Source organism: Genypterus blacodes, unplaced genomic scaffold, assembly GCF_046128005.1.
Source record: "Genypterus blacodes isolate CSIRO-AG114 ecotype Tasmania unplaced genomic scaffold, CSIRO-AGI_Gbla_v1 ptg000036l_1, whole genome shotgun sequence".
NCBI lineage: Eukaryota > Metazoa > Chordata > Actinopteri > Ophidiiformes > Ophidiidae > Genypterus > Genypterus blacodes.
This window is the reverse complement of record NW_027466849.1, coordinates 778597-802298: the sequence shown is the minus strand read 5'-3', so window position 1 is coordinate 802298 and position 23702 is coordinate 778597. Positions and strand designations below refer to the sequence as shown.

The 23702-nt window shown below is 40.5% G+C and overlaps 2 protein-coding genes and 2 non-coding genes across 6 annotated transcripts; 2 read left to right on the top strand and 2 right to left on the bottom strand.

Annotated features, from left to right (window-relative positions):
• Positions 1-374: 374 nt before the first annotated feature.
• On the bottom strand, positions 375-8373 carry LOC142996026 (very-long-chain (3R)-3-hydroxyacyl-CoA dehydratase-like). 2 transcript variants are annotated; one of them, XM_076146899.1, is made up of 11 exons: positions 7191-8373; positions 6061-6106; positions 5889-5962; positions 5573-5737; positions 5424-5475; positions 5148-5258; positions 4493-4620; positions 3928-4040; positions 3722-3828; positions 2875-3006; positions 375-2739 (listed from the first exon to the last, which is right to left on the bottom strand). In XM_076146899.1, exons 1-11 carry the CDS (start codon positions 7269-7271, stop codon positions 2663-2665), a joined length of 1086 nt encoding a protein of 361 aa, XP_076003014.1. In that variant the 5' UTR covers positions 7272-8373; the 3' UTR covers positions 375-2662. The 2 variants fall into 2 exon arrangements, with proteins under 2 accessions (XP_076003014.1, XP_076003015.1); XM_076146900.1 differs by lacking the exon at positions 7191-8373 and having other exon boundaries at positions 5889-5957; positions 6061-6079.
• Positions 8374-8396: 23 nt separating this feature from the next.
• On the top strand, positions 8397-13675 carry slc67a1 (solute carrier family 67 member 1). 2 transcript variants are annotated; one of them, XM_076146897.1, is made up of 11 exons: positions 8397-8607; positions 8684-8884; positions 10128-10225; positions 10332-10477; positions 10685-10817; positions 10930-11036; positions 11491-11601; positions 11934-12034; positions 12361-12462; positions 12933-13053; positions 13268-13675. In XM_076146897.1, the coding sequence occupies exons 2-11, from the start codon at positions 8726-8728 to the stop codon at positions 13444-13446; spliced, it is 1257 nt and encodes a 418-aa protein (XP_076003012.1). In that variant the 5' UTR covers positions 8397-8607; positions 8684-8725; the 3' UTR covers positions 13447-13675. The 2 variants fall into 2 exon arrangements, with proteins under 2 accessions (XP_076003012.1, XP_076003013.1); XM_076146898.1 differs by lacking the exon at positions 11491-11601 and having other exon boundaries at positions 8536-8884.
• On the top strand, positions 9083-9154 carry trnae-cuc (transfer RNA glutamic acid (anticodon CUC)). The gene has a single exon. It is a non-coding gene; the product is annotated as a tRNA-Glu (tRNA).
• Positions 12707-12778, bottom strand: trnae-cuc (transfer RNA glutamic acid (anticodon CUC)). The gene has a single exon. It is a non-coding gene; the product is annotated as a tRNA-Glu (tRNA).
• Positions 13676-23702: the final 10027 nt, after the last annotated feature.

Sequence of the window (23702 nt, the reverse complement as noted above, 5' to 3'; positions counted from 1 at the left end):
TTCCCTTTCACACATAACGCTGTATCACCACAGCAACATTCACACTGGACCACTCACTGCTGCTTCCCACCTCAGCTGGAAGAACAGTGTTGGACAGGGATCATTTGTTGTGTTGAGGACATGAATGGGTGTGGCCAGGTGTGAGCTCAGTCAGTCTGATCCAAGTATGGACGTATGATCATGTATAGTAAGAATCAACAGAATATCCGAAGACACATTCTGCTTTTTGGATGAAAGCTGAATCAGGTTGACTCTACATGCTGTGGGTGAAAAGTTTAACATTCTAATCATGGTGGAAATTAAAGAATTCTGATAAAGCGTAATCCTACTGAAAAAGTGGCAGAATGAATGCAGACTCTTATGCATTAAGCCAGTTTATTACTTAGGAGCACAACTCGGCATGTGAAAACAACATAGATGTTTCCTAAGCTGTGACAAGACAGAGAAACTCAGGGTTAGAGCCAAGATCCTGCCTCAGTGTGTTTCCAATACTGTATTTGCACATTGGGACATTGGGAGTTTCTAAGTTGGTTTATGGGTTTGTGGTTAACCAACTGAACTCTGTTTATTCAGATGGGCCCATGCAAAGGACACACACTGACATAACTGTGCGTTGAAATAGAAATTGAGTCCAACTTCATTGAACATTGACACAAACGTGTGCCAAAACCACAAAAGCAACCTACTAGAGCAGTGAAAATGTCCAGTATCATGATTCTTCATTATAGTTTAATCATACATGATTCATAAATGTTGTGAACTTTATTTGTACTTGTATTGTACTGCATAAAGGACAAATAGGATCGATTCACTGACAATTTTGGCCGGAATCTGTCAAACTAAGGACAAAAAAACAAAAACAACAGCCTCTAATATATTTAAATTTTGCGTTCCTATATTGGAGCCCCTTTAAACTAACACAAAAGTACTAACATGAACTAAATTCAGTAAAGTGAGCCTGTTCAAGACATTATACAGTTACCTGAAAATTACTAGACTGGTCCCAATGATACAAACTGAACGCAAAGGTAACCACACAAAGAAAAGACAAATTCATGGCTGCGCTGGAGTCAAGAAGGGGGTCTACAAAAACCTCAAACAAAACACATTAAATAAATAATAAATATAAATGGAGAGGTGGATAGATTATGACAGGAAAGAGAAATTCAGTTGTCACGTTTTCAATTAATTTAGTTTTCAGAAAACAATCATTCATACATCGAAATAAAATTACAGAAGTATTGTGTATTTTTGTAGTAAACACTTTCAGATCTGACTTTTGACCCTTGTTGAAGTGCAGGGCCAAATTTGAATATAACAAATGTAAATTAAGGCAAGGGACAATGGATTGTGATCATGTTCTCACTGCAGCAAATTTCAGGGTGAGTATCACAGCAACCAAAGCAACTTTACCTGAAAGCTCAACATACAGTTTAGTGTAAATGTTGTGAAAATGGACAGCAGTCATGTAAACCCAACGTGTGCAAAACTATTATGACAAGATTGCGAAGTTACATTGAGCTGATGTAAATAAGATGAAAGTTATAAGTGACCTGTTTGAGTGAGTGTATACACAGGTGACCTCCTCCTATGTACATGTTCACATTTCTAATACCAAACCAAATGAAACCCACAAAATCTATTTAGTGGGGGATTTACTGAGAGTGATTATGTAAAGGATTTGAATGCACTGCCGCTATTTAAGAGACATTTCGCGTTATCCTGTTGCAAAATTTAGATTTCATTCGTCTCTCTCGATTATAATGATATGTTTTAGATATACATCATTCAATAAATACAATCCTAATTTTAAATTTACTTTTTTTATTTTATTTGATTCCCCGGTGCTGCCATGTTGACTGATGCCAAAGACACCTGGACTCATCTACTGATAAACCAAAGATGCGTCTGTAACATGTGCATCCATTTTACGAGTTTCTCTTCTCTCTCATTTGTGGTACGAAGCCCAGTGCATCAGGTAAGTAAATTACTCATTACCATGTGCAAAACACTTAGTAAATCTGGCCCTAGACATTTTAAAATACATGCATGGAAGTTTAATGTTTAACAGTAAATGTGCATTTTGAAAATAACATTGGTGCTGATATAATATTCATGCAGGATTAAAGTCCCAGTTTGTTGAGCTGATCGATTGTTTACCTTCCTAATTACCATTTTGCATTTTTCTGTACATGACCATAATTCAAAATACAGATCTGTTTTCATACTGTGTTCGCAAACATTACTGATGTTAACATTAGTAACTCAGATTTAGTTGTATAATTTTTGAGAAGTTTAAGAAGTTTTTGTCGCCCCCCGGTGGTCGATTGTCACCTTACTACAGTGATGGGATAGCTTCTTAGTACAGTACACCAATGATATCACTGGTGGGTGTGGTTACAGGTGAAAGAGAACCACACACAATCTCACAACAATTACGTGTGTGTGGTTAGAGGTGTAAAAGATGTGAAGCTTCTACCCAGAAGAGGGAGGGAAGATTTTCAGCAGGGATAAGTTGCACTAAAGATGTCAACAACTGAGTGTGAAGCTGGTTTGGTCTGGAGGTGAATAGTTGATCAAGTGAGTGGTGTGTATGCGAGTGTGTGCGTGCATTGCATCTGGAAGTCGACGACTTCAGTTCAGATCGAAAGAGGCTGATCGGTTAGTTGGCTTTACGTTTTCTTGAGCGGAATCGTCTCCTCCTCTGTTTGTACAGGTGTCGGAAATTGATGAAAAGGCCTGAGGAGGACAAAGATGCTGGGTGAGAGGCGGACACTTATTCTTACACTGGCGCCATAGATTTCAGATTTGATTGTCTGCGCATATAAAACCTTCAATTCAAACAACATGTCAGTGTGTCAGCGAACGTCTCACCCAGAAACATGAGGACCAGGTAGATCTGCAGTGTGTACGAGAAACTTAAAAACCCTCCGAGTGCCGCCGGGAGGGGGAGGCTGAACAGTCGCGTCTCATCGAAGATGGGCAGCGATTGGATCACGGCTACAGCTGTAAATACACCCAGGGTGGAAAGCCGTCAGCTTACACATAGTTTAAACAGTAATATTCTGTATGTCCACTGACTGAGATGCCCCCTAGTGGTAACTGGTGGTATTTATTGGGGCTAATCGGATTTCCACATATCACATCCCAAAAGCAGGAGGCGCCAGAGTTTTATCTAGAATAAAATGAGAACCAATTAAGAGGACCTTCAGGCCTTGGTGGATGTATGAGCTCTGACATTAGTTGTTGTAAAGACTCAATATTTTCTTGCAATATAGATGTTAGGTCTTCTTCAACTCAGGAGCTAATCTCAATGGGTTACTACCCTAAACATTTACATGAACAAAGTATAGATTTCTAGGTTCCATGTAAGACAGTAATGCAACTTATGTCTAAAACAAACCTGTTGTCTGCGATAAGGGATCCCTTAATGTTATTTGTAAAGCTTGCATAGTTTTAGCTTTACATTCCTAATGGTGTAACATACATCTCAAAGTCTTTATGCACACTAACCTTTTTAAAGATTGAGAGTGAGACCCTTCTTAAGCAGCACCTCTAATCAAGGTATCAGGTAACAAAGGGTGGTGCCCAAAGTTACCTGATACCTCCATACGTGGAGCTTGGTGAAATGGGCTTGAACTCAATAGTCCCATACTCCCATTTGTACACACTCCACACCTTGACAACCATTTCAATTGTTGAGGAATGAGAAGACAAACACCTTCAGCTACGACGCCCAGCGGGTACAGAGGGATCCACAGGGTGTATCTGAGCCAGGTTAACACCTTCCACTCTGTGCCAATGCAGGCCAGCATGTAGAAAGGGTACCTGAGAGGAGGAAGGATCAATGTCACAGCACAAGAAAACTAAACAAAAGCTAAATCACCAGAAGAGAGCTGAAGTCGACTTGAAGAGCTGCGTGCTCACCTGAAGACCTCGATGGTGCTCCACAGGTAGAACACGAAGAAGACAACCGCTTTATTCTGCATCTGGTCCAAGCAGCCAAAGATGACGAACAGAATGACATTCCTGCCAGCCACCTGCATCGTCACAGCAACAAATTACATACATCAAACTGTAAGCGTGATGATGTCATCATTAAGTCTACTAAGAACGTCCCGACTCAAAAACACAAATCCAAAATGAAGCTTTGGGGGCATCAAGTAGGCATCAATATGGAGTTTAGCACACACTCTCTGCTTTAACACGCTTGAAAGACAAGGGAAAATCACTAAAAGCACAATATGTTATCAGCTCAGAGATCATCATTCATCTGTTAGTTCCTCCTTTAAATCAGAACCTTTGTTGTTCCAACGATGGCCAACATTTAACAAACACTAAACATTTTTCATCTGCTATTTGACTACCTCTGATAACTTTGTATTGTAGCTGCTGATCCCCCCAATAAAAGCACAGTCTGTCTAGTACACACACACACACACATCCACCACCACCATCCAGCAGGATAATATCATGAAACATAACACATTACCTGGATCATAGCTGGAAAGAATCCAGTCTTAACCAGGCCCAACAAGGGGTTAATGACCTCCAGCACAGCCATCATCTGACAGAAGTACATCATGTCAGCTGTTGTGTGGAAGGTATCGTAGAACGAATCTGAGCAAAGACAAAACACACACACAAAATCAAACATGATGCATCTATAACCAACATCATTTGCAAAACAAATCCTGCTTCCATCGACATCAGCTGGTGAATAGCTTATCACAACACAGACACACACATTACCTGCACCGTGTGTTCTGCTTTGTTTTATGCGTCTGTGCTCCTAATTATTTTCATCTGTACTGTTTTTGTTGTTCCATAATTATTCACCTCAAAGTTGTTGTCCAGAAATTAATAGAAACGTTATTCATAAAATGCAAATTCTAATAATAAATATATATCGCATCAATCTGGCTCTTGCCATTATCAGTTACACACCTTTTAATATTTGTACCACTTGTATTTGAGTTTCTATTGAAAGTTGTGACACTGTTTTGATAGGACACAGTAGGACAGAACCATGTGAAAATATCTTTGATTATTTTAAACCTCCGTGAGACTTACAGTATTGCCAGGAAACCATTTCGATTTGATTGATTATTTTGACGGATGACTCAAATAGTTAATTTCTCACAAACCTTCACCAAGGATGAAGAGCCTAACAGTCATGTTGACGAAGATCCAGGAGAATCCCAGGAACTGCACCAGGTTGTACATGAACAGGTAGCCTCTCTTCAGCCCCACATAGGCTGTGGGAAACACAAAGCACATTTCAAAGATCTATTTAACTCAATCCAGTGGATGCGATGTGATGTGTCTCTAATAAAGTTGTTAGGACAGTGGAAATCATTTTAACTCGACAGATCTTTGTGAGATTCTTCATGTTTACAGACACGGAGGTGTGCGTGACTCACGGTCTTTACGAATTCTCGACTCCACACACAACTTGCTTATTTTCTCCTCCTCCTGAAATAAAGCACAACAACAACAACATTTGAAAATGGAAATGCAGACCAGGTCTTCTTGACGCCCCTTGACCGTTGCGACACAGCCTTTTCTCTACCTTGGCCTGAAGCTCCATCTCAGCGTCGGACTCATCCAGCCAGCGGTCGAAGTCAGGAGCCAGAAACAGAGGCTTCTTCTCCTGCAGGGTCAGCCGGTCCCACCAGCGCTCCTCCTGCTTCTTGATCTTGATGTCCACCTGACGCTGGGTGGACTTATGATTGACCTTCAACCGCCACAAACGCATAACACAAACATGTTAAAGTAATGTCTTCCACAATAAAAGAAAGAATCCAAATAAGTGAGTACTTAGCTATTGAATGTTTAACATAATAGCCGATAGTGTGGCCAAAAGATTCAAACTAACTGAAAGCTACCTCAGGCCTGACTGGCTCCAGGAACGCCAAACTGAAGCCATACTCATTGTCTCCTTTTGCGCCGTGGCCCTGTGCTGAGGAAGAGGATCAAGATTAAGTAATTATTCCTTGTAGTTAATGAACATTTTTATCAAAATTTTGCACAAGTTAAATTTGAAGACCCAATCCCAACCTTTGAATTGAAGTGTGTTGTTGTCTTGCAGGCTTATGTCTAGATTCTGAAACACACAAAGGCAGCGTCACAACCAAACTAACAATGACACACACACACACAGTTTAGGTCAGTCACACCTGCACCCTTATTTCAAAGCATTGTGCTAACTATATCAGGTGTTCTCCCATCTGGCAGCTTCAGGTTATAATCAAGCTATTCTGCAAAACAAGATCGAGAACTGCCATCCCAGCTGATGCATCTTTTATATGTGCACAACATATGCAGGGCGAGGCTGCGGCCTGGAAGTGTCAGCAGGAGAGGAACTCGTATTTCATGTCACTTATGCATACAAACCTACAGGATGAAGCTAAAGAGTGGACAGGGTCACCCACCCAAACCTCATATGGTGGTTGACACACTTTGTCCACCCTAAGCATTCTGTATGTCGGGACTGAGCAGCATCACAAAACAAAAACACAACATAATAACTAAAGGTATTTGTTCTGATACAGAGATCATGGGACGAAAGCCGAACTTTCTGTCACTTTCTAGCTGCATTCTTAGAGATTTCAGGAATTAATCTAGAAGGAAATATTCAGGAAATGAGTTGTAGTTACAATCGAGTATCCACAACAGGAAAGAATGCGTTACAATGGCAATGCTATTAAAGACTAGTTATCGCTGTAACTGGCTATTTTCAAGACCGATCATGCGTCTATTCACTGGAAAAGTGGTACGGAAGACTCATCCCACAACCAAGAGTCTGCAGATGAGGGCACCGTCTTTGAAGCCTCACACTCGTAGAACGCAACTACAGGTGTACCTGTCCCGCATGTACGACTGTGACCTTCCCTATCCCTAGAAAACCAAGAGACATGTAGCCTATGGTATTTATCAGATTACTGACTGAAAAAATAAATGTTCCATTAATAACATTCATTCTAATTTAATTATGACAGTTAATACCTTTCACTGACCCTTCGTTAAATGTTCGACAAACGAGAAATCTAACGAGAAAGAAATCGTTGAAATATCAACACTGTGTCTTGGTGTTTTTAATATTTATTACCACGGACGCGTTCAAGCTAAAGTCACCAGTTAACACGGTCACTCGTTAACCTGATGCGGGATGTGGCGGTGTTTCCTACCTTAGTATCGCTGAGGTCGACCCGGAGATAGATTTCTCCGTGTCGCTGAGCCCAGTACACATGCGGCGTCAGGACCTGCATCTTCACAGAGGGTTTTGGAATAGCTACATGCCACAACGTTTAAATTTCTGAAGAATGATGACGTTCATCTGTTTCTTCCAACCCCCACCGTACAGACACTTCCGGCTCTTCCCCAAACTTCAAAATAAATATCCTGACGTGTTAGTAACTGCTTCACAATAAAAGGTCCCTGGGTGTCTTTTTTGGAATATTATTTCCCTTTTTGGACATTTTGTCCAAAGGCGGTAATCGCTCCGTATGATTATATAAGATTTCATACATCTTTTAAAACAAACAAAGCAGCGTAGTGCTTTATTCAGGGCATCGATGCGTTTGTTATATATGACTTCACAATAGTCAATATCAAGAACTCACAATATGTGGCAATTAATATTATTGAATCAAAACTACTACCAGATTGAGAAAATTGATGGGGGCAGTTAAACAGAATATTTTCAAACAATCACACCCGTTCAGGTAAAAAGCAAGCTTTATTATCAATATATATATTTAATTCTAAAGTATGTAACATAGTAGGTAGTAAGTAAGATTTTAAAAAAGCATACCGATTCTACTTATTGCTATAAAATAAATACAGAGAGTCAGTCCCTGTTAGAAATTCCCTCGGACCATTAGCAGGCGTTTGCACGTACACCACACACAAAAAATAGCTGCTTTGGGACCGAAATAAAACCATGAAACTGGATCTTCACACGTTCCACGGCTGATGTGATAGCTGTAGAAGTGGAGCTCTCGTATATTGACACCAATATACACAAACCTGTCCGCCTGTTTACACATCCGGCCAAAACACACCCACTCAATTGGTTCTGCCAGCAAATAAAACAACGAACAAGTAACCGTGGTCAGTCTTTACTTTTTGCATACATGGGCATGACACTACATGTTTTGTAAGAGTGGTGAAATAAAATGTGTCAAAAGGTAAAGGAATCCATTTGATGTACATCATTGAACACAGCGGCGGCTTTATTTCACGTTTCACTCAATATTAAAAAGACTCAATGTTTAGATTTATGCTGAACCGCTGTCTCCTAGTTCAGCAAGCAACATATTACGCAAACACGCTTTTCTTTAGCGTCTGCGCAGTGACTTACCCTACCTGGAAGAGAATGGATTCTTAGACAGAGCACGTGAATGCGTCACGAGAGGAAACACCTATTTCCTTTTTCGCTTTTTTCTTTTACTTTGAGCAAAACCCGAACATTAGCTTGTCTTATTTAAAAAGGCATAAACTATAAACTAACTAACTGCTATCATTAACCATAACTGTCCGCAAATGTCGGCAGCACCGCCTCCTGGGAGGTTCCAAAGTTCAAGCCGCGGGTGTTTGTGAAAGGTAACTCGTCGCTTGCCAACATTTGGGATCGTGTAAGATAAGTAACAGAATACTCGATGGACTTTTCCTTCGGTAGGTTCTCTTGAGTGAGCGGCGGTGATCTTCCACCTGAGGAAAAATGAGTGTCAAGACGGGGGAAGTGTCCGGGCCATGCGACTCCTCCACGGTGAAAGACCCAGAGCTCAGCCCGGCTCAGAGGGGCAAAGTGGTTAATGTCGCGTATCTCATCGCTGCTTTGGATGCAACCTGGATGTTTTTACAGTTTTCAATTACTCCCGTGAGTATTTCTCACGATAATGGTGTAATAGTAATAGTATTGTCAGTTAGTAGTGTAATACGTGTTTTGCGAGACCGAGGTGACTTGTCACGTAACATTGAAAAAAAACACAACACCAGACGAAAACCATAAGTAGCTACACCAATTCACTGTGAAATGTTGCTTTATGTTTCTGCACACAACGGTCGTTCCTCAGCTTCCCTGGTGGTCTAGTGGTTAGGATTCGGCGCTCTCACCGCCGCGGCCCGGGTTCGATTCCCGGTCAGGGAACTTCCTTTTAGGTTTTACCTTGAAAGGTGGTTCCCTTTCAAGATATTGAAAGGATGTATACTAGCTTTGTATTATACTGCATCTGCAAATGTCTGTGACTGCGTGTGTGAGGTATGGACAAGTTAAATATGTTAGTGCAACTATGTGTGTGTGTGTGCGTGTGTGTCTGGCTTTGGGCCACGCCCGGTCACTCCTCCCTGAATAACCTATAGGTCAAACATTCACAATTGCACTCAGTAATCAGTAATTTTCAGTAATTTCCCTCGAGATAATTAACTTTTATCTTATCTTATCTTACTCAGGAGTCAAATGAGCTAAAAAAATCCATAAACCATGCAAAGTAAAACTACATCCAATGTATCCAAAGTTAAACTACACATAATGAATTTGCATAGTACAATTATATGTAATGAAGAGGAGAAGAGATTGCGTTTGCTGTCGGAGGAAGGAAAGAAAGAGTACTTAAGTAAATGGACATTGCTGCTGTCTGCTCTCACAGGACTGGCTCAGATGCACGCAAACACACGCACATCTAAGTTGTTTTTTAGCTTTCCATACATACATCTGAAGCTGCAGTACAATCAGAAGCTAATCTTCAGCCTTTCAGTAACATCACCAGCTGCCATAGTAATTACTTTGCACACTCACTAGTGTGAAGGTGAAAAACAGCCGTGTTGTTGCTGAAGATGGGATTCTTGGACTGGACAATGAGACAGTGTTTTATGGAAAGAGCGTCTTGTCAGACAAAATAGTATCTAAAAAATCATTCATTCTCCATAGTTGCTTTTTCTCTCAGGGTCGTTGGGGTGCTGGAGTCTATATTCCAGCCATCCTTTTCACACTTTCACAAAGCAAACAAAGAGACATTTTTTAACTGCATTTCATTTCATTTCATTTCATTTAACAAAGGTGGTCATTGACATCATGATCAATCCAACAAAGTTTGAATGCATGTACCTCTCTTTTTAAACAGTATTTGGCCAAGAAGCTGGACTTTGACACCCTGTGGTTTGGTTATTTGCAAAGCATGGTGGGGATCATTCAGCTGCTGGGTGGTCCTCTGTTTGGAAGGTAAGTGTGGTACAATGTAAAGACAGTCATACTGCAGGTGTTTTGAAGTTATTTTCTTGGCATGTCCTGCAGAAACCTGACCTCTGGGCTGTTGATGTGTTGGCAGGTTTGGGGATCTCTTTGGGGCTCGAGCAGCTTTGTCTCTCGCCTGTTCGGCAACAGTGGTTTTGTTCCTGCTGCTGGCTGTAACAGACAGTCCTGCCATGCTCTTCATCCACAAGCTCCCAGTAGTCTTTATGCATGTTGTACCTGGTGAGCACACCCCCGAACACCCTCCTCCCTCACGGTGACATTCTATTAACCCAAAGAACCCAAGTGTTTTTTATTATTACATTTTTGTTTTTGTTATTATATCCTGCCCCAGTCCCTGTTGCTCTTATCATTTATCCTGGTTGTATTTGTATCATTTCATTATTCTAAATATGTGTGTTTATTTGTCCACCCCTCTCCCCTGGGCAGCATGTCAGATGGTGGTTGCAGACCTTTCAGAGCCAGACAAACGGGCAGGTGCTTTATCTAAAATGGGCCTGTGTTTTGGCATTGGAATGATAGCTGGTTCCACTATAGGTGGCAAGCTCAACACACGCTATGGGTAAGAGTGGTAAAGCCTGCGTGTCACTCTGGTTATTCTGCTGCAAAACACTCTACATGTATACAAAGAATATTCACTCACAAATCATTGCTGTTACTTTTTTGTTTCCAAGGGAGACCTTTGCTGCAAGTGTCGGCGCAGCAGGGAGCTTTGTCAGCTTATTGTTGGTTCTCAAATTCATCCCAAAATCCACTAAAGCGGTACAAAGCAGCACAGATGGTAAGCATCTTCATGAAATACTATTTTTCTGTTCAGGTTTATAGTCCACAAACTGCAGGGCTGTAGTGATTGTTTGGAACATACTGAGCAAATAGACAGACGGTGGCCAAGTGGAGGATTGGTTTGTATCTTTGTATCTTATCTCTACCTTTTCCCAACGTGAAAACGTATTGGAAGCTACAAACTTAAATTTTTTTAGATACTCTTTCTCTTTTGGGAAAACATTTTCTCGCTTGATGAAACAGCAAACTCTGCAGGTAGTTTGATACATGTTTGATACTCAGAGGCTAGAGTTTGGATTTAGATTTATGAGTATCACTTTTCAGCAATAAGGCATGACCATATCAGCGTCACTGTGTTTTATAACAGTTCAGAGCTGTTAGCAGCCAAGTCCAAATGAAATTGTCACTCAATAACATTTTTTTAAATCTTTTGATTCTTTGATCTATTGCAGCTGGTAACCAAAAGAAGTCACTGTTCAATTTGGGGGAAATCACAAGGCTAATGAAGTTTCCACATGTGACCAGGACGTTTGTTATAAAAATAGTTTCAGGCTTGCCATCAGGTGAGAGTTTATTTGACAGGAGTTAACACGCCAATGCACTGATTCCATGCCATCAAAATGAAGAATTTATTAATGTTTGTGGGCTGCCAATGAACAACCAAGCCGTTTACATGAAACAAAAACCAAAGCTGATGTTGTCTGGGCTTGTTGAGGGACCTAGTTTCAAACGCATGAATATGAGATAAACAGATCTTAGTGCACACAGCCACAGTGTGAGTCAGATAGAACACATGATGTTACATGAAGCTGTTTTCAGTTTACAATGAAAACCATTGTGGTTGGAAAATAAAAAATACACTTACTTCCATGTAAACATACTTTTCTTTCTTAAGGAATCTTTCAGGTGATGTTTTCCATCATTGCCATTAATTTCTTCAAGCTGCAGCCTGAGGAGAACGGATACCTGATGGCCTATTTTGGAATAGTGCAAATGGTATGTCAGTGATTGCATTAATCAATCTCCAATCAATAATGATACATTCATTTGTTTAAAGTCATTAATATGATTTATAGTAACTGCGAGAATGAAAAATGTCCATTTACTCAAGTACAGTCAAGATAAAGTCAAAATCTTTCTTTCTTTCTTTCTTTCTTTCTTTCTTTCTTTCTTTCCATCTTTGAGTTTTACTCTGACAGCAAACGCATTCTCTACTCCTATTCATTACATATACTTTTCTTTGGATACATTATGTGTAGTTTTACTTTGCATAGTTTAGCTCATTTTACTCCTGACTGTAATTATGAATGTTGGATCTTCAGGTTATTCAGGGAGGAGTGATCGGGCGACTCACACCCAGATACTCTGACATGTCACTACTGCTGCTGTCTGTTGGTGTCTCTGCTCTGACAGGACTGGCTCAGGTGCACGCAAGCACACACGCACACAGTCAAACACACACACACACACACACACACACACACACACACACACATCTATAGCTGCAATACAACCAAATGCTAATCTGTTCAGTAACTAGCCAAAAGTATTTTTTAGGATAGAGAGATCATGAGTATGAGAACTGAAAGCTGAACATTCTGGCTAATTTCAATGACTTAGAATCTTAGATATCTTTGTCAATACTTTACTTGTATTGACAAAACTGTGTTCCCTGACCGGGAATCGAACCCGGGCCGCGGCGGTGAGAGCGCCGAATCCTAACCACTAGACCACCAGGGACCTTATATCCATCCGCAAATGGGTAGATCACGTTCTATCATTAGACATATTATACTCGGTATCCAATAAAATCGGTCACCAGGTTCCAGTAGTTTGTCACTTCAAGTTCGATTTCTCGATCCTTTCTCACAAAGCATGTTTTTCGTCCCGACAGGCTTACATGCAGAATGTGTTCCATTTCTGCTTCATCGTCCTCCCCATGATGTTTTCTCTCAGTGTGTTTAACGTCATCACAGACAGCATCCTCACCAAGAGCGTCCCCTCCTCCGATACAGGTGAGAGAATGTGACAGGCACACGACGCTACTACGCAGCATTCTGTTATCAACAATCACCTACTTGGGATTGGAAAAAAATAAGAATTTACAAAAACAAACTCAAAACATTTGACCAAGGTAATATTGGTGAAAAGAACCAGATTTAACCAGAGAATAAACAAAGATTGCAATGAAGTACTGATTTAATTTAATTTAAAAATGTAATTTTTCAGGCACCATGCTGGGACTGTGTGCCTCTGTTCAGTCGCTGCTTCGCACCATCGGACCGACAATTGGCGGCTTCCTGTATGTGAACTACGGCGTTTCCTCCTTCGGCCTGATCGAGTTTGTTGTGAATGTCTTCGTGTTTGTTTACCTGTTGCAGCGTCAGCTCAAGAAGAAAGCAGAGTGAAAGGAATATATTTTCTACAGCAGTTATATCAAAGCGGGTTATCGGTCTGTTATGAAAGTTCAGAAGATGACCGCTAGACAGCAGCAAATACTCCCTTTTTTTCCATATTAATGTGATTCACAATGGGCCAACTCTACATGAGATCAGTATGTTATATGCCATGAAACCTCATTTTATGATTTACCTTTTCATTACTTTCAATAAAATATTACATATTTTCTGTTTTTAATTTTGTTTTTACATTTATTTGTAGGGAATATGCAGTTTTAGAAGGTTTTCCACTCTGACACACTCAAATCTGTAGAAAAAAACAAACACATAATACCTTTTATTTAGGGAGAAGTAAAATAGTCACATGTGAAGAAAATGATTATAAAATATCTGCTAATTTTAATTGTTATTTTAATGATAGTATAAATAACTAAATTAGAATATCCTCATTATTTTATTTAGTTTTAGTTAGTTGAATTTAATGTAATCTATGTTAACACAAGTAAATAGATCAAATAAACCCCTGTGAGATCTTGTCCTCACAAAAAACTTGTGAAATGTGAAATAGTGAATTCACATTCTCAGATCAGCGGACATACCTTTCTACATGTTGAGTACATTCTCTTTAAAGGGGACATATGCATACAAATCCTCCCCTCCCCTGCTGAGATTGAACTCATTACTGCTGGCAGATAACACATTCTGCGACACGATCTCCGATTCCATTGATGACTTTCTTTTGTTCAATAAGAACAACTCTACTTCATACTCATTGCTCTGGGAGTCGCTGAAAGCAGTCCTTAGAGGTCAAATTATTTCCTACTCTTCTCACTCCAGTAAAATACACCACACCAAGGTTAAAAAACTCTGCTGCCATCACCTCGACCAACAGTGCGCATCGGATCACTCCCCAGAACTTTTCAAGAAACGCCTTAACCTTCAGACCGAATTTGATCTTATATCCACCAAGGATACGGAGCGCCTACTACTACAAACCTGTGCTATTTCTTACGAAAATAAACCTAGTCGTCTATTAGCACACCAGTTAAAAAGACAATCCTCCCCCTGTCTGATACCCAAGATTTGTACTGAAACGAACACCCCCACTACTGACCCTGTGGAAATAAACACCACATTTAAATCATTCTACTCCTCTCTTTACAAGTCCGAATTTCCTCCAGACACCACAGAGATGAATCAGTTCCTTGCCAACCTCCATTTCCCAAACATCAAATCAGACATTGGGATAGCTCTGGATTCTTCAATTTCTCTTGAAGAATTACACTTTCTATCAGAGCCATGCACTCCAATAAAGCCCCTGGCCCTGATGGATTTCCTATTGAGTTTTTCAAGAAGTTCAGTACTAAACTTGCACCCTACTCCTTGCAATGTTTAATGAATCCCTAGAGAAAGGCACACTTCAGCCCACATTGTGTCAAGCTTTAATAGCTTTCCTCCTTAAAAAAGACAAAGACCCCACCGCCGTTAGCTCCTATACACCTCTATCCCTATTAAATGCTGACGTTAAGATCTCAGAACTATTGCCATCTTCTTCTAGACGCCGCCTGCTCCTGCATTGGAAATCCCTCACCCCTCCCTCTATTTTGCAATGGCTGAAGGATACAATGTATTTTCTTAAACTCGAGAAAATCAAGTACACTATGAGGGGCCACACTGATAAGATCTATCAGAGTTGGCAACCATTTCTCTCTTACTTTACAGATCTACAGGCTTTGCCAGACCAGTGACTGATTACCAGAACACCGAACAGTTCCTTTTTATTTTTTCATCTTATTTTACATCCCCGGCGGGCCAGGACGGGGTTGTTTGGATGAGGGGTTGTGTCACTGCGCGGTAGGGTTGAGTCTCTCAAGGAGGGATCACCTCCTTGTTTTTTTGTTTTTTTGTTTCTCTCTTCTCTCCTTCTCTTGACCACAGCCTATGATGCAATTTGTACTAGCCTACATTTCTGTTTGACATCATCCTGTAAAAACTGTATTCATCCAATGAGATCATCACAAATTCAATCTACTTGTTCTCTACCTCAGGGTCTACGTATAAAGTTTAACAACAACAATCGTAATATTAATACAACCTTCCTTCTTTCTCTCTATCTCTCTCTCTCCTTTTCCCCCTCTCTCTGTATAAAAAAATGATCTCCAAAATATCCTATAATTGTATGCGCAGTGTCATGTAAAATGTTTGCTTCAATAAAAACAAATAGCAAAAAAAAAAGGGGGACATGATAGACAGATTTCATTCTACTCATAAAACAACACTGTTGTTCAGACTAAGTGACACACTTACTGGTGACTACTTGGTGGATGTCAGGTGTGGCAATGCATGTGTTCCCTTTTAAATGTAGTGGAAGTAAAGCCATACGTTTTTCAGAATGGAAACAGTCTCTTGGACGAGTACTTGAGTAAACATACCTTTTACCCTTCAGTGGGTATACTGAGGAGCTGAGGATGGTAACTGCAGAGGATTTAGTTTCTGTACACCAGCAGGGGACGTGATGGAAACCAAACACCTACCAGCCTGCAGAGCCAACACACACACACACACACACACACACACACAAACAAACGTGTCTACGCCAAGTGGATGAACACATAGCCGACCAGCCTGAATTCTATAAACAAATATAAACTGACAAAGAAAGAAAAACAGATGACACGCTGTAGGGAGGAAAGACAAATCCTACAGGGTTAATCACTGCTGGATTTGTTTTCTAGCTCACATGCCAAACTGGAGCCTGTTGAAGTGATGTCACAAAATCTGCAGCAGGTGTCTCATTGTTTTCTGAAATATGACATCAAGTGATCGCAGATAATCATTGTGTTGTTCTAACAGCAGGGGGTCAGTGGAGTTATTATGCAGCCAAATATCTGCTGAAACCTGTATCATTCAGCCTTAATTAATAAACCTTCCTTCCTTCCTCCCTTCCTTCCTTTTTAGGAGCATATTCTGTTTTTTATTGCAAATTGTTGCCCTGTATTCTGAGACATTGTTAAGAGTTTCATTTTTGATAAAAGGATGTGACAGGTATACGTTAATATATCAATAATGCATTCTGAGAGGAATCATATTTCACAATGAGCACTTTAAATTTTGAACTCAAACAATTTGAATCCTATGAACACTGATGAAAAGACACCATAGAGAACCATAGATGGGCATTTTTGCTTTTGATACTTGAGTACATTTGACTCATAATGCTTTTTTACATACAATAAATATATTTTCAATGCAGGATCTTAACTTATAATGAAGTATTTTTCTATTGTGCTATTACATATTTTATTTAAGCCAAGGGTTTCCAACATACTTCTTTCACTACTGTAAACCATTCACGTTCCCTTGACAATTTTCATTGTCATTGGGAAGGGATTTACACTCAATGAAGAGATGCACGTGCAAAGAGTCAGAAACAAGAGACTGAATCTTCTACCTTCGCCTCTGTCTGAGACACAGGCACGCAGAAAGAGATGTAGATGGATTTGTAGGGTGTCACTGTATCTGTGAACCCGGGGGGGCTGCTGTGACCACTGGGGGGTTCACAGGTGCCTTGTTACACTTGGCCCTTTGAGTCAGGGGGATTCGGGACAATGCTGCTGTTAACACTCCTGATGGGGACCTTTGGGTCCTCTGAAAGTTTAATGTGACTCTGCCAGCGACCTGCGCTTGCTGAGGTCAGAGATGAGCCCAGCCCAGACGCGTTCCAAGGTCGCCCTGTGTTGGTGCATTGGAAACTAAACGCCAGTGGAGGGGGGGCATCGGGTCCTGGGCTTGTTTTGTCCCTTGTGGCATGGATAATGAGGCATCTGTCTCCACCCGCCGCATGGAGAGATGAGGCTCACTGTCTCGCTTAAAAAGAGCACAGGTTACCGATCTGATTTGTCTGAAGTGGGACAGGGACCTGATCTGAAGCAGTGGAGCCTTCAGTCTAAATGTTTCATGCTGCCACTTTCTCATTTCTTTCCCTCTTCTGCACACCGGTGCGCTTTATCACCAAGCATTTACTCACTATCTGGTAAGCTGCATCTAAAGTCACCACCAACATTTAATTACTGTATTGCTTAGAAAAAGTGCTATATTTCATGCTTAATAGCATAAAGGGTTCGAGCAGTAGATACCTGTACCAGTGCTGCAAAAGTACTGTAAACTTTGTTATGGTGTTGAATAGAAAAATGCCTGGAAATGTGGAATAAGCATCAGGATCATGCAACAGATACAACACAAGCAGTGATAGACAGTCATGGGGTGGATCTGCTAGATAGTTGTTCATGAATCCTAGTGTGGTAATAGTAAGAAAAATATAGATAAAAAATACACATATTAGAATTTTTCTTGTTAGGCACGTTCCCTAACTTCCCACTACATTTATTTGCTATTCGTTATGTTTTGAGATCAAAAATAAAAACCTTCTTAAATGGATAATTACGCCACATATTTTTGCCTGTTATGACATTGCTGGTTCCTGTCTAGACAATACCTGACATGCATGACGGCCTCATAGACCCCTCAGCTCATATACCCTCTCTTCTACTCCCCAGCAGAGCTGTTGGAGCTGGAGGAGCTGTTAGAGTTGGCCGCAGGAGGGAAAGGTGATCTTAGGGCAGTTTTGTCTTGGTGTAATCAGACAGCGACATCATCAATCATGAGAGGGGGAATTACAGCGGGTTACAATGGGAGATAAGATAATGAGTGGGGCCACAGCGAGCTGGTGAGGGACAGCTCGAGTTCCAGTCCTGATTACATGGCATTACTGACTGCAAACCAACTGAGGACACTGGCAGCAATATGAAATAAACTTTATATCCAAACACAGGACAAGGAAACCATAGAGGAAGAACGTTTCCATTTGAAAGCTGATCCAGATACAAATCCCTGAATTTGTTCTCTGAATTTTGATATTTCATAGTCATTTTCATAGGTTTGAGAGAATTGCGTCATCTGTCCCTGGCTGAATTTTGTTTGTGGTTAGTGATATTAGAATATTTTGTTTATGTTTTGTAATGTAATTTAAACTAAAACATTTGAGTTAACGCAGGCCATTATCAGTGCTCGTGAATTGAGTGAGTCTGATTGTTTGAGACAACGCAAACCAGTTTGTCCTGCTTGAGTAGAAAGGTGCTAAATAAATGCTATTTCGAATCTTGTGTACCAGCAGACGCATCGCACAAATAGGAAAGATGCCGCTTGAGGTCTTAACCGTGAAATGGGTTCATCCCCTTAGAAGCATGAATCTGCTCTGCACAATTTCACAGATCTGGGCTAAGAACATAGACATCTTTACTGCTTGTTGACCATGTTTGTATGCACTCACAGACCATTGGTTATGACAGAGGGCGGCATCTTTGAAAGGTTGCCAGTCTAACACATAGAGACAATCAAACTCATTTACACCTACATCCGTTTGGTGATGCCTAAACTGCATGTGATGATCATGGAGCTGAAATGAATGTAACATAGAAGTGAAAGCAATTTAGGAATCATATTTCACAAAATAAAATATGGGGCTCAAAATGTATCAATCAAAGCTTGTATTTCACTCTTAAACATTGTTGGACAGACTGAAATCAACATTATCTGTTAGTGAGACAAAAATGTGAGCCATGCGTCCTATAGAAGGAGTAGTGTTTGCATATTTGTGGTCGCTCTCCAGCTGTGGAAAAAGGGTCTGAAGTGCAGGGACGTGACCCACTGTACATCTGCTGTGATGGAGTGTGTCTTGCGCGTGTCAGCAGCTCTGAGCTCCATAAAGTCGGATGTGTCCGGCACACTCTCACTCCCTGACATGTGCCGCCGCTTGCTAATCCTCCACTGACGCGTCTCTGCACATGAAACAATAATCTGACCCCTGCGCTGACCTCAGAGGACACCCAGCTCCCATAGAATGGGACGGGATCCGGCATCGTTGTCTGCAGATGGATGTATTTGTTTAGTGTACTAACCACGGCTGTATGTCACTGAATTATGGCATAGCTTACCAGGAACCTATACAAAGTTCATATTGCCTCTTTGTTTGGATTTAAGCTTTAAAATACAGTTGGAGATTTGAGTGTTTGAAGATAAAAGAGCGGATGTGGATCATTTTAATTACTTTTGAGCTGATTAGATCACATGAATTAGTAAAAGGCGGGAAATAGTGTATCAGGAGAGGCATCTGCTTGAATGAGTTGCCGTAAGCTGTGTATATTGTTTGCTCTGTATGAGTCATATGGAGGAGCAGCTGTGTTCTGCAAACAAAAATCTGAAAATTAGTGGTCATTTTTTGGTCCTCTAGTGACAAAATCTTTCTGATTTTTGTTTGAAAGCATTGTTGCATCACATATGCATATACACATGTTTTTCCCTTCCTTGCCTTCCTTTCCTTATTCCTTATTTAGCCTACCTCAGTGTTTTCCTTCATTAATTTCCTCCCTCCATTTTGTACTGTAAACTGTAGTAGCTATTTTTTAGGGCTATATCCTATCCGATCAAATCAAGTATAATATTCATTACCAGTAGATATTGTTATTGAAAGTTGAAAGTTTGTCTGAAGTTTAGTGAGATGAGTTTATAAATACAGGACTGATTTCCTCACTCTGATTATGCTCATTTGGGTGGCAGATGGTGAAGCCCTGCTAATCCCAGCTGCCCATTGGCCTGACTCCTTATACCCCGACAAGCCCAACCCCAACCCCAACCTCACCAGGCCCCCCTCAAATCTTAACAAACATACTGAGCTGCTTTATACACTGTGAGTACTGGCTGTGTCAGCAGTCAGTAGATGAGCCCGACGACGGAGGGGGGTGACTGTGTGTGTGTGTGCGTGTATGTGTGTGTGTGTGTGTGTGTGTGGATGTATGTGTGTGAGTGGGGGGTGTAGTGGGCTATTAGAGCTCCATAGAAGCTAAGTGGCCTCCTCTGATAATGACAGCATTAACTGTAAACATGTGTATATAATAACACACATAGTTATTAAATATGAAAATTATATCATACTGAGACACAAAAGTTTAGAACTCTACAGTTTTCTACCTCTGTGATGAAATGAGAACAAAATCAAACAATAACATAATATATTTAATTTCTCTTTCGTTGAATTAGCTCCGAGAAATTTTCACAGATACAAATTGTTTGTTTGAGGCCTTTGGTGTGATATTTCTGGAAACAAAGTCTTGCGAAGTGTGAAGTACTCAAGACAACATTTTCTAGTTTAATTAGTTTTATCAAAATATTTGTTTTATAATGTATTAGATCTTTTCCAGGATTAATGTCATCATTGTGTTTTAGTGAATAATTTTATCAGTGCAGGTTTGTGGGCTGCAAAATGTAATGCAAAGTTAAGTTCTAAACATGACTTTAGACTCCAGTGTGTTAAATAGAGAAGTGACACTGAGTTTCATCTTCCTGAAATGTAACAATGGTCAGTTCAGTTACCTCATTTACTGTAATCTTCTCTAATCTAATCTAAAGTCATCTGAAGTAATCTGCAGCAGTGGCCAGGATAAATGAGGCTCTGAGTGATAGCCATCTGCCTGACGCGAGGGACAAATTAGTTTGCTTTACTCCGATAATGCAAAGATGAAACTTAGATTTGTGACATGGAGTTAATGTAAGAAATGTGTGCTACTGCTAAAATAAATCCTTATCTGATTCCTACTGCTCTGGACACATAAGCATTGAATTATTAGGTGTTCTCATCATCATCTACTACAGATGATCAGTTTGAAATGAACAAATTGATTTAATTATTATTTCTGTTGTTGCTGTTGTTTTATGTCTTTAAAACTGCAGTGTCCTTAATATCTTCAGCTTAATTGCTGTGATTGATTCTTCTCCTTTCTTCTGTTCATTTGGCACTCAACTATTTCTTCATATTTCAACCTACAGACACCATTCAGACATCAACCTGTTCAGAATATTCACATTTTAGCAGTGTTATGGCTGAGAGAATGTTCTAACTCTATGTCTAAGTTCAAAGGGCAGTTTTGTTTGTTGTTGTTTGTCCGGTTCCTCCACCAGCATGTGTGTATGGTGCTAAGCTAAATGCTACTTGGTTTGCATGAGGAGGTTGCTAACTAGTTTGTTGTGGTGATAAAAGTTGTTTAAACACTTATAGAAAGCATTTAATGGCCGCTTTATAATATAATGTCTGCCTGTTTACTCTTGTCTTTCTGAATGTTCCAGCGTGTTATGAGTGATTGTCACATGCTTGCCCCTTTTGTCTCATGGAGTGTGCTAAATATGTTTTCAGTGCTAATTTGCTTTGTTTTACTACATTCATTTGTGTGTTCATACCTAATAGATACGTCACAAAACACTGTACCTGGAATTTTTAATCATGTACTCTTTGACAAGCCTTGACATTCAAAAGGATTAATCAAATCTCCTTAGACTGATTCACTGCACTGTGGACTTAAGGTACGTCTGAGTCGTCTGAGATATTTCCAGTTTATCATTTCAAAAGTGTCTGACAGTCCTGTGTTTTATTTATTTATTTGGTTAATGATCTCAACTGAAACTCATTCATCAGCTAGACAATATCAACACAACCAACACACTTTCAAGCTTATCAGGGACAGAGTGAGATCACACACATGTAATTAAATGTTTGTAATGTAATTCTGCTTTCACCACCAACTTAATGCACCGACTCTAGTCTACTGTACATACTGTATCTCTACACCCTTCAATGAATCAAATGACAGCATTAATATGGTGCAGTGTGCCGTGAGCCTATCAGATCATTCCACAAGGGACGGTGGGCATGAAAAATAGGAGAGTGTTTGTCAATTCCCTGTCAGTCTGGTATTCTCGATACCATTAAAGGTCAAGGGTCAAGAGAATGAACGAATTGGCATCTGCCTTTCTCAGTGTTTGCTCACAACAGCTCTACACAGCCTTCTCCAGGGGAAAGAGTGTGTGGATGCTCTGCTATAATAATCCAAATTTTAACAAGGAGAAAGCATTTTACATCAGCAGCATTTGGCAGTTTGAGTGTGAGTAAATCTCTTAAACAAACCACAAGGCTCTGAGCTACATCAAGAGGCTCAGACGAGGTCCAATCTGATGTTTATCTCTCTGGGCCATACCGCTGATGGCAGCACAATGCTGCTTTAGGAAGCAGCTGTTTACTGTCAGAGATCTAGGTCAGGAGAGTTTACTCGCGTTATCACCTTAAGTGCATCTAGGGACACTAACATTTCTATATTAACATTCTCCAGCAGAAGGATTTAAGAAAAAAATGTGTCGACACAAAGTAAAAAAAAAAGGACCATCAAAATAAAACCAAGCATGACTCATCTATAGCCCCAAAAGTGAGTCCCAGGGAAATTCCTACACAGAACGAACGTCATGTTTTTGCCGTGAGGAAAAGGGTTTATCCTCTTGGGAGCATGAATGTACTCAGCAAATTTCACAGCTTTCTTTCGATTAGAGGAGGCAACTGTCATGATTGGGAACAGGTTGGACTCAAGTGCAGGCGCCACAAAGTAGGAAGCTTAATGACAAAACAGGCGGCAGACACACGGAAAATAGAAACACAGGCAGAAGTGATGACAACAGAAAACGGATAATCTGAAAAGTCAAATGTCGGATATGCATATAAAGCAAGGGACTGAAGAAGGTAATTTAAATAACACAGCTTGGTGGAAATGGTAAACACAAATATTGCTCAGGGAATAAGGGGAAAATAAGGAACCCGGAGGCAAGGCAGAGCAGAACAGGAACCAGAGTGAAATGAAACACAGAGACAAAACCAGACTCACACGGAAGATGGGAACAAACCAGAGCAGGGACTACACACAGAAGGAAAACATCACAATATCAGAACCAGGGAACAAGAGACACAGAACAGACAGAGAACAAACCAGGAACAGAAGCAGGACAAACCGACAAGAGGTGAGGGAAAGAAGCAGATTAAATACTCACAAGGCAGGTGACAAGAAGATGGAGAAGAACACCCATTATTTATCCAAGCAATGAGAAATTTCAAATTCAAATTCATACTTACATGCATTTTTATTTTCATGCAGTTTATTATACATACACGCTTCACACAATGCAATCCTACACAAATGCGAATCACACACATCTGATAGTTTGCCCTCCTACAAAGGGGGCAGAAGCCACAGGAACCCCAACCTGCTCTGCAGGTTTGTTGGGGTTCGGTGCCTTGCTCAAGGGCACCTCGGCAGTTCTTTAGAGGCAAAACAGAAGCTTTTCAGCTGCCAAACTTGGTCAACGGGGAATTTGAACAGGCTATCTCATGGTTC